At 43.6% G+C, this 20,822-nt stretch overlaps 1 protein-coding gene across 1 annotated transcript in view; it reads right to left on the reverse strand.

Annotated features, from left to right (window-relative positions):
- The window catches only part of FRAS1 (Fraser extracellular matrix complex subunit 1), a 102,549-nt gene that overhangs the window by 69,642 nt on the left and 12,085 nt on the right, over positions 1-20,822 (reverse strand). The window contains exons 3-5 of the mRNA XM_057380028.1: positions 2,577-2,684; positions 1,172-1,264; positions 180-339 (exon numbers count right to left, since the gene is read on the reverse strand). Coding sequence (XP_057236011.1) covers positions 180-339; positions 1,172-1,264; positions 2,577-2,684 — 361 coding nt within the window. The remainder of the gene's footprint in view (positions 1-179; positions 340-1,171; positions 1,265-2,576; positions 2,685-20,822) is intronic.

The following is a 20,822-nucleotide window of genomic DNA, read 5'->3' on the forward strand; positions in this document are numbered from 1 at the left end:
AGGAAAGGAAAGGAAAGGAAAGGAAAGGAAAGGAAAGGAAAGGAAAGGAAAGGAAAGGAAAGGAAAGGAAAGGAAAGGAAAGGAAAGGAAAGGAAAGGTTTCCAGATTTAGGACTAAAAGGAGGATCTGAGCTCAGATCAATGGAACCAGACAGTGTCCCACACACATGTAGTACTCACCACCACGGCCCACACATTTGGGACAGCAGGAGCCCTGGGCAGTGTCCTGCAGCTCCCCTTGTGCACAGGTGAGGGCTGGGCAGSTCCTGGGGCTGCAGGTCACCTTGCCATGGGYACAGGAACACTGGACACATCCTGAGCTGGCCCACTGCGTGCCGTGCTGCTCAGAAAAGACAAAAGACAAAAGCAAGAGAACAATACAGGAAAATACAGCAACAGCACCAACAAGAAAAAATAAAACGTATTATGATAAAATATAATCCCACCAAATTATAGGCACAAAGAAATAGGGGAAGAGAGTGGATGTGCTACCCCTCCCATTCCAGTATTTTTGGCCTGCAACAGCTTTCATGCTGGCCATGCCTGCTGGAACAGAGGGTTACAACATCCATCTCAGGTGTAGCAAGTATGGCCCACATATGCAAATGTGTCTGGGCATTTTAGCATATTTGAGATTTGAACCTGACTTGCCTCTTGTCAAACAGAAAAKTCTGTAAGAAACCACACATAGGACTTGAGTTTGCTGTTAAGTMATTTTTCTACATTTGCCTGTTGTTTGACATGATTCATTAACTACTACCCATGAATCTTGATTTTTTTTCTTATCTCCAGACACTTATTCTGATTGTTTTGGCCTTTGAGCCCCCCTAGGTGAAACCACATCCCAGAACCTGCTTCTTGAATAATTCAGGATTACAGAATACAGAACCCAGGTCGCAGAGCAGCAATCAATCTCCAGCAGCAGAGATGGCTGCTGAGAGAAAAGYCTTCTCTGAGGACAGCTAATATGTMAAGTTCACTGTGCTTTGCTCCCCTCCTAATGCTACTGCACTGTCTCAGCCATCCACAGAAACAGCAAAGAGAAGGAGCAAGAGGGGGAATTTCTCCCATTAAGCCACACAGGATGCACAATTGCTCAGCAACACATTATCTTTCTGCAAACCCTGCTGCCCAAATTCGTGCTAGATTCCAATATTTGACAAAACACTCACACTGTGGGTCTGTCCTTCGTGCTGGCAAAATCCTTCGGCTCGGGAGGCACACTCRGGGCAGCACTTGTTGGAGGCTATTTGGAGCACTTCTCCCTAAAAAAACATAGGATTCCAATAAGCAATTAACATCAAATAGGGATTTTTACATGAGAGTGAAGCCATGAGGCCTCGCTGGACCTGATGCTCTCAGTTCAGAAAGGAAAGGAATTTTTCAAGTGAAATATAGAATGCTGCTACACCACATCCCCATGTTGAAAGGTGGCACAGCCCCTTGTGTATTTGACATTTTACCCTCAAAATAATTGCAGAATTTACACCCCCAAGAGTACAATTAGAAATTCTTCAGCTGAACTGGTTTTCAAAGAACAGAAAACTTGTTCAAAACAAAACTCAAGATTCTTCACTGAARGGCCACTGAGAAACATGGGACAGATGTTGCTGAAACAAGTTCAGCAATATTTGCATAAATCTCATAATGAAAAAAAAGAAATAAACCATGGGGAGGGATGATGATTTCTGACTTTGCTCATCAGTGGGTGGTTTACCCTTGAAGCATGAAAGGACTTTTTTTCTTCTGAGATCCTTGGTGATCCTTTGCAATGTTTAAATGACCAGATGCTTTTGGAACATTTAAACATTTTGTCTTGAAGATTGCCCATGTCAAGGAGTCACACAGATTCATTTCACACTATAAACCTATTTCTCTTTATGAGCTTTAAAGTTACSACTTTTCCATTTATCCAATTTTTATCATTTTATCTAGTGCACTCATTATTAGATGTGCCATGACAGCACTTTATTTCCCTYCTCTTCAGCACAAAAATTCCTAATAGTTCAGTCTAGCTTTAATCAATACACAGTGATAATAACAGGGGAAACCAGTAAGAATCGGRATTATTTCCTCATTAGTGCTGTCATATTGGGAAACATTTTAACCTGCTTCACAAAGCCATATAATTAYACTGACAGAGCCTCTTTAAAACATTCATTTCCACTGCTATTTGTGCACTCTACCCCAGCAATCCAGATGTTAATGCAAGACCAGTTCCGTGGCCAATTAATGAAGAGCCAGACAAAGACAAGCAGGAGACAACGAAAGCTCAGCGACCATCACGAGGAAGAAGAAACTGGAGGGCAGACAATCTCAGCTCTGTTGTTGCTCAGCAGAGTGGAAAGTGCCCATCTGCATGTTGGAGGGAGCCCCAGCTCCACCTTCAAGGGAAGCAGGGCTGGAAGCTGGGCTCATGCTGGGAGGTTGGAGCCCAGCTCAGGGGTTTCCTTTGGGATCAAGCTGCTCCAACACCCGGCTGGAGTGCAGTGAAGGGGACAAAAGCCTCACACACCACCCTCTAACAGGGAGTGCAAGGACACAGAGCCTGGGCAGCCACACACACTCGTCCTGTACCTTCTGGAAGTCACACTGAGGGGGTTCGCAGACCGTGGGCTCGCAGGTGACGACACCGCTCCGGCAACGGCAGTCTTGGCAAGAATCCGGCTTCCAGGATGTGTTATTCTGCAAATAAAGTTGGAAATGAGACCCATGAAGGGCAAGGCATGTCCTGTTTTAAAAACATGTCTCAAATAGAGACAGACTGCAACAGAGCCCACTCCCTCCCATATGCTTATCAGGCCRAAAGTTGGCACTTCTCACTCAACAACTTCCAACAGGCAGCTGAAAGACAAGGCCACGCATGGCAAATAATCAGCTCCAATGGCAAGATAATCCAACCTCCAAGAATTCAAGGTGATTACAACATCTCTGGGAAGCTTGTCTGTAATCCAGTTCAGACTGTCCACACTGCAGGTTAATCCCAGGTTGTGTTGAGGCAGCAGATGTAACTTTGGGGCAAACTCACTCCTGGACATGAGGCCAAGTCTGAACAGGCTCTACCTGGGCATGATTACTCCAAACAAACATGAGACTCTGGCCAAGCAGACAGTCTGACAGATCTGCATCACCTCACGATCAGTGCACCCAGTTGGAACACCCACAGCTAATTCACATGGGTTTTCACCACCCACATTTGACCCCCTTCCATTCCCTTCACGCTGAGGTCATGATCCCAACACTGCATCCATGAGAAAATGGGAAAAAGAGGATCAGTTTCTCATCTGAACTCTTTTCCACTAGACAATCCCTGTTGTATAGACAAACAATGGGCTAAACTCACACCACACAGGATGATTTCCTGTGTAGGATGGACAGTCCCTGTTCCATCCATCGAAACTAATTTTTAATGGATTTGCAAGGAACCCATTCCTTGCTGCTTATTTACACGATGTAGTGATTTACTCCAATTTACGCACAGTGCAAAGTACACTCAGGCAAATTAAGCTATGGGAGGATGATTAACAATTGGCTGCCATGAGCACATTTACAGCTAACTACTAAAACTGTTGTGCATAATGATAAAATACTGAAATGTGCCTTAAAGGCCCATTAGGCCGCTTAATGAGAGAAAAAAAGCCCTGAAAAACGTTGCCATTTGCTCAGGCACTTGTGCAGAAACTGTYGGGTGCTGGACCAAGAGTGTCAATCTGCAAACCCCCAGAAATATTGCTAAAGAATCCTTGTGTCTCTCCCCTGCTTTCCAAAAGCATTTCTCCCACATCAAACTGAGCTCCTCTCTCGTGACCAAAGTCATCCATCAGCATCAGAAATTTAGGGAGATTCCCTATTAATGGAGTGATGGTGGCAATGCTGACYTTAGAAGGTGCACAGTCCCTTGGGAAAAGGCACCAAAAAGGCAAAGAGTGGTGGCAATTCCTGCTCAGGAACACAGCTGGTTCTCCCCAGAAAGAACAGAAAGCCTGACATCATCTCTGYCAGCAGATTTATGGTGCAGTTAGAGAAGAAATGAAGGTTAAGTGATGTGTGTGCCAAGCTTTAGCTAACACATCAGAGTTAACTCATCCCTCTGGCTTCAGCAGCACTTTATGTTTGAAATCTGGCAGCTCCCTGCAGGGAAGCCAGCCATGGGGAAACCAGGAGTGGGAAGGGAGGGGGCAGATTTAGTGCTTCATCTCTTGGTTCTTCTGAATTCTCACCTCTGGCCTCTCACGCTTATTACAATTTTTTTAAAAGAAAAATAATTTCCATAGTGGAATAATAACCAAAGGACACACATGGCACAAGGTCAGCACAGAGCCACCCTTATTCACATTTTGAGACTTAAATATTCAGGTTTGTATAAGAAAATCCCCTCTTTGGCTTTCTTCCTCCCTTATTTTCTATCATAGCCCAAGCAGGCTGACTCCTGTTTGTGGGCTCAAATCAGCTCCTTCTAGATTCCTTTTGCCAGGTACYGGATCAAAACCAACACTTCTCTGCAGAGTTTTATTAGTTAATAATCATGAAGCTACCACCTGATTTTTTGGGATATGAAAGTCTTTCACGAACTTCATGGGTCTCAGCACCCAGGTYTTTGAACAGTTCAACATTTAGTTTAAGATTCCTGGCAACAGACCTGAGCTCCAGTTTGGAAAGTCTGGATCCCACCCATCTGTCCTGTTGTGAGGCTTTGTCAGTGCTCACCCAGCATGTATGAGGACACTTCAAAGATCCCAGGCAATACAGTTTTAAACATAAATAAAGACTTCTCAGCAGACACTTAAAGAACTGCTGGAAATCTGCCTGAAGTCTTCTCCAAGGCCCTGAACCTCAGCGGACAAATTATCTGCTGCAATTTAAGTGCTGGGTTCCAATCCTGTTGAGAGTGTATTTTTACCAATGACAATTTAAGGGGCTTTTTCCTTACAAGTACTAATATAATTAACAGTATAAATAATGAAATACCATGCAGAGAGCACTTTGAAGATGGAAAGCACTTCTTAAGCGCCAAGTAGTGCCATTATAATTTATTAATTCCCTGGATTTCCCTACATCAAAAGCAGAAATGATACCTAATTCAACTGAATTTTAAAACACCATGCAGCAAAAAGAGAGACATCTACATTACTTGGGCCAGTTTGCAGAACAGGGGCCAAAAGAGCAAGAAATGCTCACAAACCTTTCCAGCCTGCAGACACCCAGACCAAGATGAAACGAAATAAAATTGGAGATGCGGTGTGAGCATGTGATGGGTTTGGAGAATACTGATGAGGATTTAGAAAAAGGCAGGGGAGAAATAGCTAAAAGGAGGCAACAACACAACCAGCAGTTAAAGCAAAGGAAAAACTAAAGAGAGAAAGAGCAGAGATGGCGCAGAGGGAGCCCAGAGCAGCTTGAGAGCTCCTGGTTTGCTGCTCTCAGCCTCTCACAGAAAGACCTAAATCTCTCAGACCACGGCTTTTTTAATTGGCTATCATAACTTCAGACAGCTGCACCTGTGCCTCCTCTACCCCAGCAAAAAAAAAAACAAAACCAAGCCCCACCCAACAAATCAAAAATAATCCGAGTCTGCTATTAATATGCAAAAATCCTCAGTAATTTAATCAGGTGCCACTTAACATGGGATATCATCACACCAGATAACAGCCTGTGTGCTATTCTGGTGCAGTGACTGGGGAAATAAGAAGMATACAACAGCTGGTTCATGTCCCCTTTCCAGCTCTTACAGCTTCCTGAAAATATCCAGTCCATCCCTAAAATGTCACTAGATGCTGGGGTGTCCCCTGTRAAGCCGGTCACTGGGGTGGTGGCATTGCTGCAATTGCTAAGCAGGGTGAAGCCCTGCAGCCCCTGTGTCAGCCAGGGGTCGAGCTGCAGATCTGGACTGTCACGCCAAAAACAAAGGGGGTGCTGCTCATCGTGTGTCCCATTAATGAGGGGTCTGGAGCATCTCTCTCATGAGGGGAGACTGCAGGAGCTGCACCTGGTTCTCYTGGAGAAGACTGAGAGGGAATCTCATCAATCTACACCAATATCTCCAAGGGGTGTCAATAGGATGCTTCCATAATTTTTGGTGTGCCCAGCAACAGAATAAGAAGTAAAAACCACAAACTAAACCACAAAAAGTTCCCCCTCAACATGAGGAAGGACTTCCATCCATGAGAGTGGCCGAGCACTGGAACAGCCACACAGGGAGGTCATGGAGTCTCCCTCTCTGGAGACATTCCAAACGCACCTGGAGACATTCCTGTGTCACCTGCTCTGGGTGACCCTACCTGGGCAGGGGGCTTGGACTGGGTGACATCCAGAGGTACCTTCCAACCCCAGCCATTCCGGGATTCTAGGATCAGCACTCTGTCCCCAGGCCACCCGACTCTGCTTTGGGGAAAGGGGAAGCCACACTAGAGGGAGATGCCCCAAGGGAGCTCCCAGCCCGAGCGCCAGCTCGGATTTACCTCCCAAGTCGTCCTGCCAAAGAAAACTGAGCAAAGGCAGGGATCAGGTGTCTCAGAGGAGGAATTCCAGGCTGCTTTGTTGAAACGGCAGGCAAAGCCCGGAGCAATTACACTTTTGGTAACAATTACCAGCATCACCCACCGGCTGCCAAGCGAGGAGCCTTGGCAGCGCCGCAGCTCCGCTTTTATTTCTCATTTCCACTCCAATTACTCCACAATGCCGGGCAATTGGCAGGAGCAGCCCGAAGCAGGGGAAATCGGAGAGAGCACGGYGAGGTCTGTGGGGATACCCATTAATGGAGCGAGGAAGAGATGAAAGCAATTCAGAGGCACATAAAGGATTCCCAGTGTCCRTTCGGGTTTGGATTTGATGTTTTATCTGCGGCAATGGGGAGCTGTTGCTCTGCTGAGTGTGTTCTCAGATCTGGTATTTGCTCGCGTGTAATAGAAACTCCTTGACAATGGGGTTTTAATGGGTTTATTCCAGCATGACCACAATCGGAGAACAACACAGGAAAAAACTGGGCTCAGAAATCAAATGGAAATTCAAACAGTTTCAGTCCTACAGTCCTGGGAGAGTACAGAGCAGTTAAGCACATGGCTTGATTAACAACACAGTAACATGAACACACTGTTTCAGGAATTAAGAACTAATTTTCCCCTTCTTCCAGTCAGGGAATTAAGTTACATAAAGTAAAACAAGGCACTGTTTTCACAGTTCAACAGTCTGCTACATTTCCAACTGTTAAAGTCTTCCACCAGTTGTACCAGCCTTGTAAAAATCAAGAGTCTAAAAATAACATTTCCCAGTAGTCCTAAGATATTTCAGGGATGGGAAGAACTATGATATTCCAAAATATTCCTAAAATACTTAGGTGCTGTTTTAAACTTTATCCTATCTTTCACACAGACTCAGACGCAGTCACCAGGAAAGGGCCCAAATGAACCAAATGCACTGAGAAAACAGGGTAGAGGGAGTGAAACAATGGTTTAAAATCATTCATTCTAACCAGGATTTAAATCAGGACACAGATCCTTGTGCAGACCAACAGGTCAGTATTTTGGGAGCACCAATGTTCCTTTAGAAAGGTTAATGCCTTTTGGTTTGTCACTATTGGATTCACCCAAAACAACTTGAAGCTTCCTTGCAAACTTTCTTCTCAYATGAAATCCATCTATAACGGGTGAATGACTGTCTATGGAGAATGACTAATAGCAAACAATGACTATTTTCTCCTATTTTCTTATGCTGCAGATTTTTTCCATGCCCAATTYTGTGTTGAGTTTGATGAGCTGCACACACCAGCAATTCTCCTCAACATCCAGGAAAAGCATTTGAGATCCTCCTGCTGTTTTTTTTTYCCCTTTTACCCAAACAGTTCCTAACCTGCCAACTGGCAAATTTCAAACATCCTCCCCAAAAATGACTTCTGAACGGATACCAAACCACTAATGGATGTCAAACCCAGAGCACTTGATTRAACAGCTGTGGAAAAAAAGGGAGATAGGGGATTAATTTAATCTAAACTTGATCACAGCTTTAATGACAGCATTATTACAGTATAATGGCTATTTCTGCAGCAGCAGGAGTGCCTGTCTCTGCTGTGAGATGTTCTGGATGCAGGTGCACCGATGGCAAAACACCAAGGAAGTGAAAGGAGTTCTGCCCCCTTCAAATAGAACTGCTTGTTCAAAACTTGGACCTGGGAGAGCCACCAGGACAACAGCACTCAACAGCAAATGTATCCCAACACAGATGTGTCAAATGACCACGTGAGACTGCCAGCAGGATGTGGAAATTCAATTAGAAATGCAGGTTATGGTGGGACAAATGCTTCCATGTTAACTGCATCTAAGCTGGGGCAGAGGCAACGAGACAGACTAAGCCTTAAATCCCATTTTTAACAAAAAAAAAACAACAAACAAACAAAAAAAAAAAAAAAAAAACCCAAAACAAAACAACAAAGAAAAAAAAACCAAAAAACCACCAAAAAACAAAACCCAAACATCAGGCCATGCAAATCCTTGCAGCTGATTCAGCAGAAAAAGGAAATATCCTTCAGTACCACTCACGGGCCCTCAGAAGCACCGCACCAGGTAAAACATAACTCTAATTCTACTTCTTGAAGACAACTCTAGAGCAATTTTGCAAGCCATGTCAGCAARTATACAGCTATCTCCAATTCCAGGCTGGATATTTCGGAAGCATCCTTTCAAAGTGAGGAATTACACGCCTCGAATCCTGCTATTGTCACTCTGGGTCCAAGCACAGTAATCTTCCATACAGCTCCCAGAAAATACAACCCTTTATGTCCTTATCTTCCATCTCAGCTCCCTGTGCAGCAGATTAATAAAGTGGTTCTCTCTTTTCTTCCAAAGAGAAAGRGGACCCCTGCATAGTCATTAATCTTGGAGAACAAAGGTTTCATTACTGAGCAAAAATGATGAAGAAAAGCCTGTAGAATAAGACTGTCCCCATGTCCTCCTGTATTGTTCCCAAGCCTCTGGTTTGCTGGGAGCTGTCCAGATTCAACAAGATGATAATTTTATGACCAAACCAAATAAAAATAAATGGCAGCAAAAGGTGGGCAACAACTCAGTGCTTGACTCAAAGACACAGGATCCTCACTGCCTTCTGTTACAAATGATTCAATTAATTGACTCTGGCACACAGAAACTACAGGCTCAAACACAAAATCAGGCTTAAAATATCCTGAAAAGGGCAAAAACTTATTTGTGTGCTTCCTTGCTGGAAGAAGTGTGATCGAGCACGTTGGGATCAAGAATGACAGCATGGGGGGAAGGAGAGAACTTAAGCAACACAGTCCTTGGCATTCACTGGGTCACACAAGCTCTAAAAATGATGATTTGTTTTTTACAGTGACAACAAAGTCACACCAAACAACTGAGGAGAACTACAGTTAATTACCTCTTGCTCTACGAGAGAAGGAATGCCATGGGTACAAAAGCTCATCCTATTCAAGAGCAGTGAGCAGACTGAGGGAGAAGAGGCAAAACCTGTGGAATAAMACCAACAGCAGAGCAGGAGTGACCAGAAGTGCAGTGGAGGCAAAAAGGAACTCCAGGGCTGGAAAGGGTGGTGAGATGAATCCCAGACAATTGCTTTTCAGGGAGGAAGGCATAAGAAACATCTGTGTGAGGCATTTAAACTCCCTCCTGCGAGGCAGATAAAAGATAAACAGAGAAACAGGGCATGGGTCTGCCTCAGCAGGAGATGTACCAGTCTATTAATTAGCATGATTGGCCATCACTCAGAAATAAATCATATTATCCGTGGGTAAGTGGCAGCATTCRACAGGAGACAAATTGCACATGTCTTTGGGCTCGTGCTGGAACAGCTCAYTTTGCTTTCATTACTCAGAGGCACTGCGTGAAAGGTCATGGCAAAAAAAAATATTTATCTAAAATTAAAGCCCTGTAATCCTATCTAAAGTATATTTATTTTTTCAATGCATAACACCATGATTCTGTGACCTGATTTCCAATACAATGCCAGGAAGATGTCAGGAGTTGCTCTGAAAATAACCAYGACCCATACTTAGTGTATCTTTCCAATTTCCTCCCTTAAATACAGCGCCTCTTGTACAGAAAAATTGTTTTTTAACAAAACTTGACTGTCCACAGGAGAAGCAAGCCCAGGGACAAAGATTACCATAACCTCTACAGTTCCTGCACATGAATTTTTGTCTCTCAGCCTCTCCTCAGTCTTTAACATTTCGTGTGGAATAAATCTGCGGTAAAAGCTCGGAACAATTTACAYGGCAAGCCTGTAATGGGGGCTGGAGCAGCAAGGCTAAGAGGGAGCACAAGCATAAGCACTTATTTAGACTCTTGAAAACAGACTGGGGGGTTCCTAAATCTCTCCAGTGCTCATCGTTTAAAGAAGGGACAGTTTTATATCAAAGCACTTGGCTCCTTCACTGTAACGGTGTCTTAATCTACAGAAGCTGCTCCATGAAATATTTAGCAGAGTCAAAAACATATGCATCCCTTAAATTCAGGCTGAGGAAGAAATGTGCCTTCCCTCCATCGTCAGGCAGCAGGAATGGGCTGGATATCACAGTAAACAACACCTGAGAATGTGCTTTTGTTAACCATTTTAATTYTTCTTCTTTAATAAGCCTGAATGAGTGCTTGTTAAGGTGTTTTTCAAAGCAAATCTCTGGGGTACATAAAGCCTCGGGCATCAATGCCCACACGRATTCAGTGAGAGGAGTAAACAGAGCTTTCCTCACATCCCTCTCCATGCCATGGATATTTGCCAGGCTGAAGATTGCTCGCTGACATGGTGTGAGCCAATTCCTGACAGGCTACTTCACGCTTGGTTAGAAATAATTGCTGCCTCATTACAAATTTAATAATGACACTGTGATATGGCACAACTCTTCCTTGCAATCTCCTTCTCCTCCTTTTTGAAGAAGATATGAAACAGATTAACCATCACGTAGCCCAGGTATTTTTAATTTTTCTTTTTTCTCCTTGAAGGAGGAAATTCCATTTTCCAAAATTTTGCTCAAGTACTTTCTGCACGGCTTAGGAAACATCTCACAAAGCTTTTAACTCCAGGTTCCTTAAAGATCCTGATAAGGTTTTTAGTTTTTCTTCATCTGCATCTACTTTGAGAAGATCTGGGAATAATCCCACATTTGAGGGCTTGCCTGTTCCCTGTTGCTCACTGCAACAATCTCCCCTGAAAATCTTGGTGATGGGAATTTTCAGCAGCAAGGCCTTGGTGCTTCCAATACTTTCACATGTCTCTCTACCTGTTATTCCCCATGCTTTCAAAACCAGCAGCATTGTCACAGTGGTCCAAGCACAGTAATCTCCCATACAGCTCCCAGTAACGCACAATCTGATAATAAGAATGGGTAGGGGATTTATAAAATACTCCATTGTATTTTTCCTTCCTCTCCTTTTTATTTTTTTTTACCCCCTCAGCAAAGAAAAAAACCTGAGCTAGGAGATTGAAGACAACAGAATTCACTTTCTTTCCTGCACAGCTTTTCCACTCCCCTGCACTGGCACACTTCCCAGAGGTCTGTGCACAACAGCGTGGATGGATGGGTTTTCCAAACACCTGCATCCATCATTTGATTCGACCTCCAGAGGCCGCATTCCTCCCTGCATCTTTAGTTACTTTTATCTTAAAAAGAAAAAAGGGAAGCAATGTGGGTCACCAGAGTGAAGYTGGCAGCCAGGCTCCCTCCTTTCCTGCCTGACTCCCTGGTTCGGTGGTGCCTGGATCAACCACAGCTTCCAAACTGTACCAACCCCAAGGAAAGCACATCCCAATCCCAGCCTGTACCTTGTGCCTGCTGTTTCCTGCTCAGGGCCATGAGGAATGTTCTTCCAGGCTCTGGAAAGGAACTGCCATAATGTGAATCCTGGTGAGACTGTCCATTTTTCAGGAGCTTGGGAACACAAAGTATTTCAGCGCTCTTTTCTCTGGTGCAGTAAATACTGCACTTTAAATCCACCTGACAGCTGTTTAAGCTCTGCTAGGAATCCAACCTTCAGGTTCTGGGACTTGAAATASAGCTRAGCYTGCCTCATCCCTGGGAACATTCAAAGCCAGGCTGGAGGAGCTTGGAGCAATCTGGCTCCAAGTGGGAGGCATCCCTGCCCATGGCAGGGGCTGGAGCTGGATGAGCTTTAAGGTCATTCCATCTCCTGTTTCTAGGAATACACAACCACCCTTGCACAAGGAAACGSTGAACAGAGGACGTGCAGTGACAGACGAGTGGGAAGCAGCTGCATTATCACCTTCCAGGACAAACTGCTAAAATAGCAGCTAAACCCAGTGGGAATTGCAGCCATCCAGCATCCTCCCCTCAAATCACGCACCAGACAGCTTCAGATTGAGGGGAGACTGGTGAAAACAAAGAGGAAGGCAAGCCTGGAACTCTTTTTAACACAGCACACTAAAAATCTTCCAGCTTCCCCTCATATTTAAAAGGCCAATGAAAGATGCTTGATGAAAGCATCCACACAGCCAGGGCTCCCCCTGCAAAAGCAGATTGCTCTAGGGAAATCCCAAATTCCCCAGCCCACACCAGCTCCCACCAGGCTGAGATACTGAGAAAGCCAAGACACRCTGTTCCTGGAAATGAGGATGTACAAAGGCAGAAAGAATTGCTTAACCCCTTATTAATCTGAAGAACTTTCCCGCCCCCCGATGAGGAACAGAGAGAGGAACAGAATTCTGGAGCGTAGCTCGGAGCACAGTTAACTTGAAACCAAGCCAAAACACGGATTTTTTTTCCTACCCTTCCCTGGATGATTAACCTGGGCACCACTCCCACGTCTGCAGACACAGTACACCAAGAGTGAAGTGCCCATGAGCTACGTGCACAAGTCCTATCRKGTCCACCCCACCCTCCCCACCCCACCATTTGCACTGGAAAAAAATAGATGTTTGTTACAAAAGAGTGCCCCTCTAAGGGAGGAGGATTAGCTACCACACTTTAACTTTTGAAGCAGGCTTATCCATACATTATCACAGCTGCAAGTATCAGGAAAATGTCATCCAGGATGCCAGGAAAAGGATGGGATTTTTACTCATGTTGTCATGCTAAAGACAATATATTGGGCTCCAAGAGCAAAAAAAGAAGAAAACCTGGGAAAGAAGGACAGGGGAAAGAAAAGGGATTTATACTTTGGATAATCTCCTCCAGCAACATCACCTGCTTGGAATCATCAACACATGGTTCCCACCACATTGCAGGGAATAAGAAAAGATCCCAGGGACTATCCAAACCCCAGAGCTGCTGGGAATGTTAATCCAGCCTCCTGCCCTGACCCTGAGGAGCCCTGCTATGTGCACTCAGGGCAGAGAACTGAAATCCCCAGGCCCAACAAGGGGCTGGTTTGGGAAAACACAAAGTACCTTCAGAAAATTGATAATGTCAGGAGTTGTTTCAAAATGCTTTCACTATGGGGGAGGGAAGCATTCTGCACATCTTCCTATAATGTCCTTCTTTCCTGTCATTTCTGCTTTCTTCTCCCTGTTATTTTTCCATTTCTTACAGATGTCATTCATTATATTCTTAATATTCAGACCATTTTACATCAATTCCTTTTTCCAACTTGTTTTGGGGTTTGGCTCTGCTAATTGCTGTAACTTTTCAAAACTTTGCAAGCTGTGGCAAGTCACATTGTGACAAAAAGAAAATCCAAATTTTGTCATTAGGGTGCCATCTCATCATTCAAATCTCTTAACAAATATTAGATTGCAAAGCCTATTTATCTTTCAATATTTAAAGTTTTTAAACTTTACCAGAACATAAACAGACTCTGAAAGGAGATGCTGCCTTGAAATACCTCTGAGGAAAAACAGGGTGAAGTAYTCCAGTGAGCCACCTTGTCTCACAAAAATATTTGTTTCCAAGACCTAACAGTTCTAAGGAAAATCATTTTAGACAAGGAACAATTTCTTCATGGACCAAAATCTGGAGTAGACCCAAGCCTGCCAGTTTTGCTGACCCAAAACCCAAGAACTGCAAGAAATTATTGCTCTCAATGAAGAGTCACAGCAGCCAGTGTGACACTAGAAGAAAAYTGAAAGCTCAAACACGCTTAGGGTAAAAAATAATATCACATTTTCTCTCCAAAATATCTCTGTGGATGCTGTGCCCTAATTTTTAGCTGGTCACAAGTCCCATCCCAAAGGCTGAGATCTTGATTTGAGCAACGCCAATGTAATGTAAAACAACCTGAATATTTCAGATGGATGGGTCTGGCAAGTCCCTTCCTTCCAGATGTCATTTAAATTTTATAGAGAAGCTTAAGAGAAGTGATTTATGCAAGATGGAAGTCCTAGGAGGAGCAGCCTGTCACACACAATACTCGTACTTGGTCCACTGCTCCAATGTACAGCAAATTGCACAAATTCCAAGAAGGAGAGAGCAGGGGACCTCTTAGAAAACTGGCAGAAAGGCAGAGTTTTTCACTTCTGTTTCAGCAGGCTGGTAATGAACGATGGCTGTTCCTGCTTGGTGACCTCCATAAAACGAGCTGGCAGTGTCAGCTTTACCCGTGCACGGTCACATGGCTAAATCACATTGGGAGATAAGTGCCCCTTAAATGGCAATTTCAGCAAAAAAGACAAACCCCAATAAAATCTTAAGAGGATGAAGTGATCTTTGATCCCTACAAAACACYTGGATCAGACAGCCAGGAGCAGCCAAAACCTGTGGAAATTTTGGGTGTGATACGCCCTTGGTTAGAATTTTTTAAACACAAGTATTCAGCACCAGTGATTTGCTAGCCTAGTATAACACAACTTGCTTAATCTCTCCAAAATCTCTGTCTGTAGGAGCCAGGAATATTTGCTGGCAACTTTAGAACACTGGCTGATCAGTACACAAGCAGAGTGCCACACCGAAACTCATCCAAGAGCTGTTAGTTTGGAGGGAATTTATAAAAGTGAGCAAAACCACCTTCCTCATCAGGGGAATTATGTCCCTTAAGAAAAAAAACCTTCGAGCAAGACTGTAAAAAAGAATAAGAGGAGGCACCCCACAATAAATTCTTTAAAAGGGACCAGCAAAGGGCAGAAAGCTGCCCTTGTGAAGGCCATTTTCGTATGTGCCACCAAGCAATCAAAAAATAAAGCCATATCTATCCTCACTGCTCAAACACTGCAGTCCAACAAAACCAGCAGAAAYTCATCCTTTACTCCATGTTAGATTTTCTTCTTCTCACAGCAAAACAATTATTCCTGCTGGTGTTCGTCCAGGCAAGGTCTCCCCCCTCTGCATCCGGCTAATGAATCAAAACCAAACCCCGCACTTAACAAAACCCACGTCTGACCCTGCATCAAAGCTGTACCCTGCCCTGCTTTGATTTTCCTGCAGATAAACAAAATAAAACAAGTCTCTGGTCTGCAACCCTCTCATTTCATCCTCTCCCCCAGGCAAGGATGGGGGCACTAGAAATGCCCTTGTATAAACATTTGGCTTGTCTCAGTTACTCCATCTTTGTGTGTTCAGCATTTTACAGACACATGAGGAAGTGCAGGCTTCCTCTCCCCTTTTTCTCTCATTGCCACTTCATACCTGGTTGAATTCAAGGCAACCAATCCTTCCATGACAAGCACAGTTGCAAGGAAAATGGTGTGTGAAGTGCCTGTTTACATCTCCAGTGACTGAGGGAACCATTATCATCCATCCAGTTGTCACAGGCCTTTGTATCATCTGCTCAGGCCATTAGGATTTAATTCTTTTACATGATATCCAGCAGTCATTTGCTTGTAGGAACTTGCAATTAAAAGCCTCACAGTTGTATGAGCCGGAACATTCATTACCAGCCTTGTTTGTCAGCGCTGAGACAGGCACCTGGAATTCCACCTAAAGTGGATTCTGCAGCCAGGCACGGATCAGTGTGGCCAAAAAAACACTGCAGATGTGGTCAATAAAGCTCTTTGCAACACCACGTCCTACTGATGGAACACTACCCAACACTGCCTGCCAAATTCCCAGAATAACCCAGCTCTTCTCCTCACAAATCCCATGGTTATGGCTGAGGAGTTACCTCCAGGGAAGTGGTTTGCTCTGCAGCAAATGCTTTATCCCAAGCCAAGCAGCAATTCCCAGGACTCCAAGGCTGCTTTCTCCTGCACTCATGTGCAGCAGCTATGGCTGGTTACCTCTCTCCAGGCAGAGCTGGGAAAAATAACATCGAGCCAACAGTAATTCCACTGTTCCTCAAAGCAGCAAAGTGAGTTCCAGTGGCTAAACAGATCCATCAAACCCTGCCAGCCATTCAGCCCCATGAGGCACACAAGCATTTCCCACTTCCTGGAAGTTCACCCTCAGTATCAGCACTGGTGTCAAAACCTCATTAGAAATAACTCTTTTTTAATTGCTTCTCATTTCAATGTTTTCCCTAATTAGGGACATTTTGGAGCTTCACATAGACCAAGGCAGGTAAGAGGGATGCAAATTAGGACAAGGTTTACCCAGAAGGCCAGAAAACCTATTTTAGTCTTCTTAAAGAGAAAAAAAAAAAAGACCTGGCTCAAAAGCGCCCAACTGCCCTGACATTAGATTTTTTTTGGAAATCCTCCCAAAGGATCCATGCTTTGTAGTTTTGTTTTTTTTTTACAGTTCCCAGCAATGCACCACAAGAGGGCTAAGGAGACTCAAAAATAATAATAATTAAAANCTTAAAGAGAAAAAAAAAAAAAAAAGACCTGGCTCAAAAGCCCCCAACTGCCCTGACATTAGATTTTTTTGGAAATCCTCCCAAAGAATCCATGCTTTGTAGTTTTTTTTTACAGTTCCCAGCAATGCACCATAAGAGGGCTAAGAAGACTCAATAATAATAATAATAAAGAAAATATATTTAACAGACACCTCAAGAAGAAACAAACTATGCTCAACACATGAAAATGCTCTTCTTGGAAAATACCTTTCCTGAGCAAGCACAACTTTCAATAACACAGATAACTCCAAGTAACAGGAAGGAAATGGTGTTAAATCGATGATCATAAACCCAAGATTTCTTCAGGAACGTTCCTTTCAAGGCATCTACAGAAAAGTATCTCCTGGGTTTGACACAGACCTCACACACAAAGTAAGTACCTTGGTAAATGGAAATGTGCAGGTATTACCAGGCTTTAAATTAGCTTTTAATTCCCATTTTCCCCTATTCATGATAGCCCTTTCCTCATTTTAGATAWAAAGCACACAAAAAAGAAATGCAGGAGACTAAATGCTTGCACATATGAATCAGTCTTTCCTCCCTCCCTGTCCTTTGTGGACTTCAGGACTGTCAGGATTGGATCCTGTTGTTTTACCACTCCACCTGTCACCAAATCCGTTTCTTTACATTTCTGTTTCCTAAAACAAAACTTTAAAACTACACATGAACAGAAAGACATTCTTGTTGAAAAAAAAATGCAGTAAAGACCTTTCTATCATTATGGCTCCAGGATTTTATAGGCAGGCTCACTCAAAGTCATTTGCCTGAACTTGCATGATTTTATTATTATTATTACGACTGGCTGCTTGCCCAACTCCCAGTTTGAGGAAAGCCACGTCCCTCCTTCCTGACAAACGAGATAACAGAGATGCCATTGATACTCCRCTCATCAGCTCTGTAAAACTCCTCAAGATTAATCACACACAGAGCACAAAACACACAAGCACTTCATGAGCCATTCCCAGGGAAGGAAGAGCAGGCAGTGTTTGGTTGCTGTGATTTTTTTCCTATTGCAAGAAGCATTTTTAAAGAAGGAGTGAGGATTCCCTTTAGCAGAACATCTTTGAAAGGAAAAAGGAATTTTGCAGCATTTTTGGGCAAATTATAAAAATTCCAGCACTTCCCCTAAGAGCATGTGCTGTAGCCACTGATCACAGAGGCTGTGCCGTGTTATCTGATAAAGCCCAAAGGCCAAAATATTTCTCTTCAACTGCATCCAAACCATGGGGAACCAAAAGCAATTCCTCYGAGCACTTACCCACAGGGCAGTGCAGGACCCACTTCTAGTCCTGCATTYTGTAAAGACTTTAAAGACAAAAATCCATTTTAAAACTAAAACTGGCTTAATGACAAAGTAAAAGCTGAAATATTTTCACAGCTTGAAATTCACCTGTATTTAAATGGCACAAACTTTCATTTGCTTCCTACATAACGAAGAGACACTGGGGAAGACTGGTTTCTCTGTTATGCCCTCCTAAACGGCAAGAGAAAGATGACATTTTCAAAAGTCAACGTTTTCCAAAACAGGTGAGTAAAGTCRAGCTCCTGAGCCTAAATTTATGCATCAAAGTGTTCAGTGTTACTCTCCAAAAATCCTATGTTCAGCTTATCATTCACAAGCCTTGCGGAGCCAGTGCAGAGCTAAAACACTGGAGGAAAGGATCAAACCACAATCAGGATTCCTAAATCCACAGCTTAACTTTAGGCTTCTGATCTTGAAAAAGCTATACAAGACACCTGTCCATAGACAAGGATTTGGGAGATGATGGAGAGACAGCAGGGAAAATAATTTAAACACTATTATTTTGAGGGAAAACAGTAAAAGAAAAAATTAAAATGCTCCCTTGGGTATTAGATCTCCTGTAGYTTCTTTAAGGACAAGCTTCTATCTACTTGACTCTTCAGCCAGGCAAAGGGACACACTCAGTGTCTGTAATGAGAAATGTCTAACACAACCCCAGCTTTTCAATTCCAAACACATAACTGAATTAAACAAGCACACAAACTTCTTCACTGGCCACCAAGAAGTGCTTTAAAGTAGACGCTTGGCTTTTCCACTTTGATAAAGTCTTCCTGTCTGGAAAGCAAAAGCTCAGTTCATTGAATTGGTCTTTCAACTCCTCAGCATGATGATAAGTGAGTTGCTAAGGGTGGAATTACAAGTTGCAGATGAATTAATCCCACCGTGGCCTCTGTCATGAACTCTCCCCCCAGAGCAGTGCTCCTGCATGCCCTGATTCCCAGCCCCAGCGCTGCCATTCACAGGACTCTGCTGAGCAGATTTCACTTGCTAGGTCAGCAGAGATTCATTCACTTTTCCCTGATTCAGGCTTCTGCCTGCTCTGAGGGAGAATGGGAGCCCCCCTTTCTGCAGCAGCACAAGGGTACCTACAGTTCAGAGCAGAATGAAATGACATCTCCACATTACCAATGACAGCTCGATGAACTTGCATTTCTTAAATCACACAGCGTTTCTTCGGRTATTATATCAACCTACAGAAGTGTTTAGCTTTCAGATTAAAACACAAAMCTGCAGCCAAAGTCAGAACCAAAACCTCCTATAAACCCTGCAYCACTTCAATCAACCACAGCAGCCACAATCAAGCTGATCGTCGGTGCTTCTTCCCCTGCAGCTTCCATAAGTGAAAAAGAAATGGCCAAATGCACATGGTGGCAGAATATCAGGAAGGATTTAGCATATCAGATAAACCAGGATTTGCTGACTAAGAGGAATTCTGCAAGGCATTAGCAGAAAGTTGTTGTTAATTCAAGCTACCAAGGCTTTACCAGATAATAAGTTTAAAAGCTTGTGGTTTTAAAATTCTACCATTAAAGCACAAGAGGTAAAGAAATTGCTTCGGTGGATTTAGACATTGAGGATTCTTTTTTTTAACTTCCTACAGAGACTTTTCCTTTTCTACCCTCATCATCCTATCCCATTTCTCATAGATTACAGCCCTGCTACAGCRTTTGTTTAATGAAGTTTACACAACATTAGAGGTACTTGATTTAGCTGCCACAGCCACCATCTGTAATTAATCCTCCCAGGAGCCAGGATGCTGCACAGCTTGTTCCTGCAAGCTGGGTTTCTAATGTGGAACAAGCTTATGACCTCCATAACTCTGGGMTCCCATCATTTTTATGCCATCATAACTCCTTGGCATTCATTTGGCCACTCACCCCAGCTGGTGGAGAACAAGACACACGGGGAGAGAGTATAAATCAGCAGGATGTTACCAGCAGGTGGGAAGGAGTCCTTTCCCTCCTTCCTTTCCCAGAGCAAGGAATAAAGCAGCACAMAATGAGATGAACACCACACCTTCCCCACAACACTGTGCCACCCTACTTGCACAGATTCCACCCCAAAACAGAGCCTGCCTGGTTTRCAGTGCAAGGAGCCTGTGCTGACTGACTGCTGAATAAATGAATTCCTGATTCTGCTCCAAAGGCTGTGATTTAAGGAAAGTGTAACTTTCAGGGAAAAAAAAGCCAACTGTGATTTAAAGATTTCTAGTGATATAGAATAATTCATAGCACACATCAGGAAACTGTTCCAACGATTTCAATCTTCACAGTAAAAGTCTGCCTAGTTCCTAAGCTGAATTTATCTAGCTTTCATTTTCTGGCTACTCCATTTTCTTATGGGTAGAAGAGGTTTATTTATAATAATTTCTGTTCCCTCTGTAGCATTGTACAAATTACTCCTTAACTTTCCCTTTGAGAACTGACACAGACAGAGCTCAAGTCCTTTGTAATCAGGAATCATGACTCTCTTTCAGATCCCCTCCATCCTTGTGCATCACCCTAATATCTCACYACAAATGAACAGTGAAAAATCAGATTAATGTTTCTCCAGCTGTGACAGCAATGCCAAATACCCACTTAATGTAGCACTGCTCCTCCTGAATCATAAGCCCCTAATATCCACAGAGGAATTAAATCACACCTTAACACTCGAGTGTTAACACACCAGGAGCCCCCAAAAGGTTTTACAGAGCCACAGAACCATGGAATCCTTTAGGCTGGAAAAGACTTTAGGATCAAGGAGTCCAGTCATTAACCCAGCAGTGCCAAGGCCACCACTAAACTACGTCCCAAAGTACCACATCCACATGGCTTTTAAATCCCTCCAGGGAAGGGG

The sequence above is a fragment of the Malurus melanocephalus genome, unplaced genomic scaffold (genome assembly GCF_030028575.1).
Source record: "Malurus melanocephalus ecotype Western Australia unplaced genomic scaffold, MMel_1.1 scaffold_433, whole genome shotgun sequence".
Lineage (NCBI taxonomy): Eukaryota > Metazoa > Chordata > Aves > Passeriformes > Maluridae > Malurus > Malurus melanocephalus.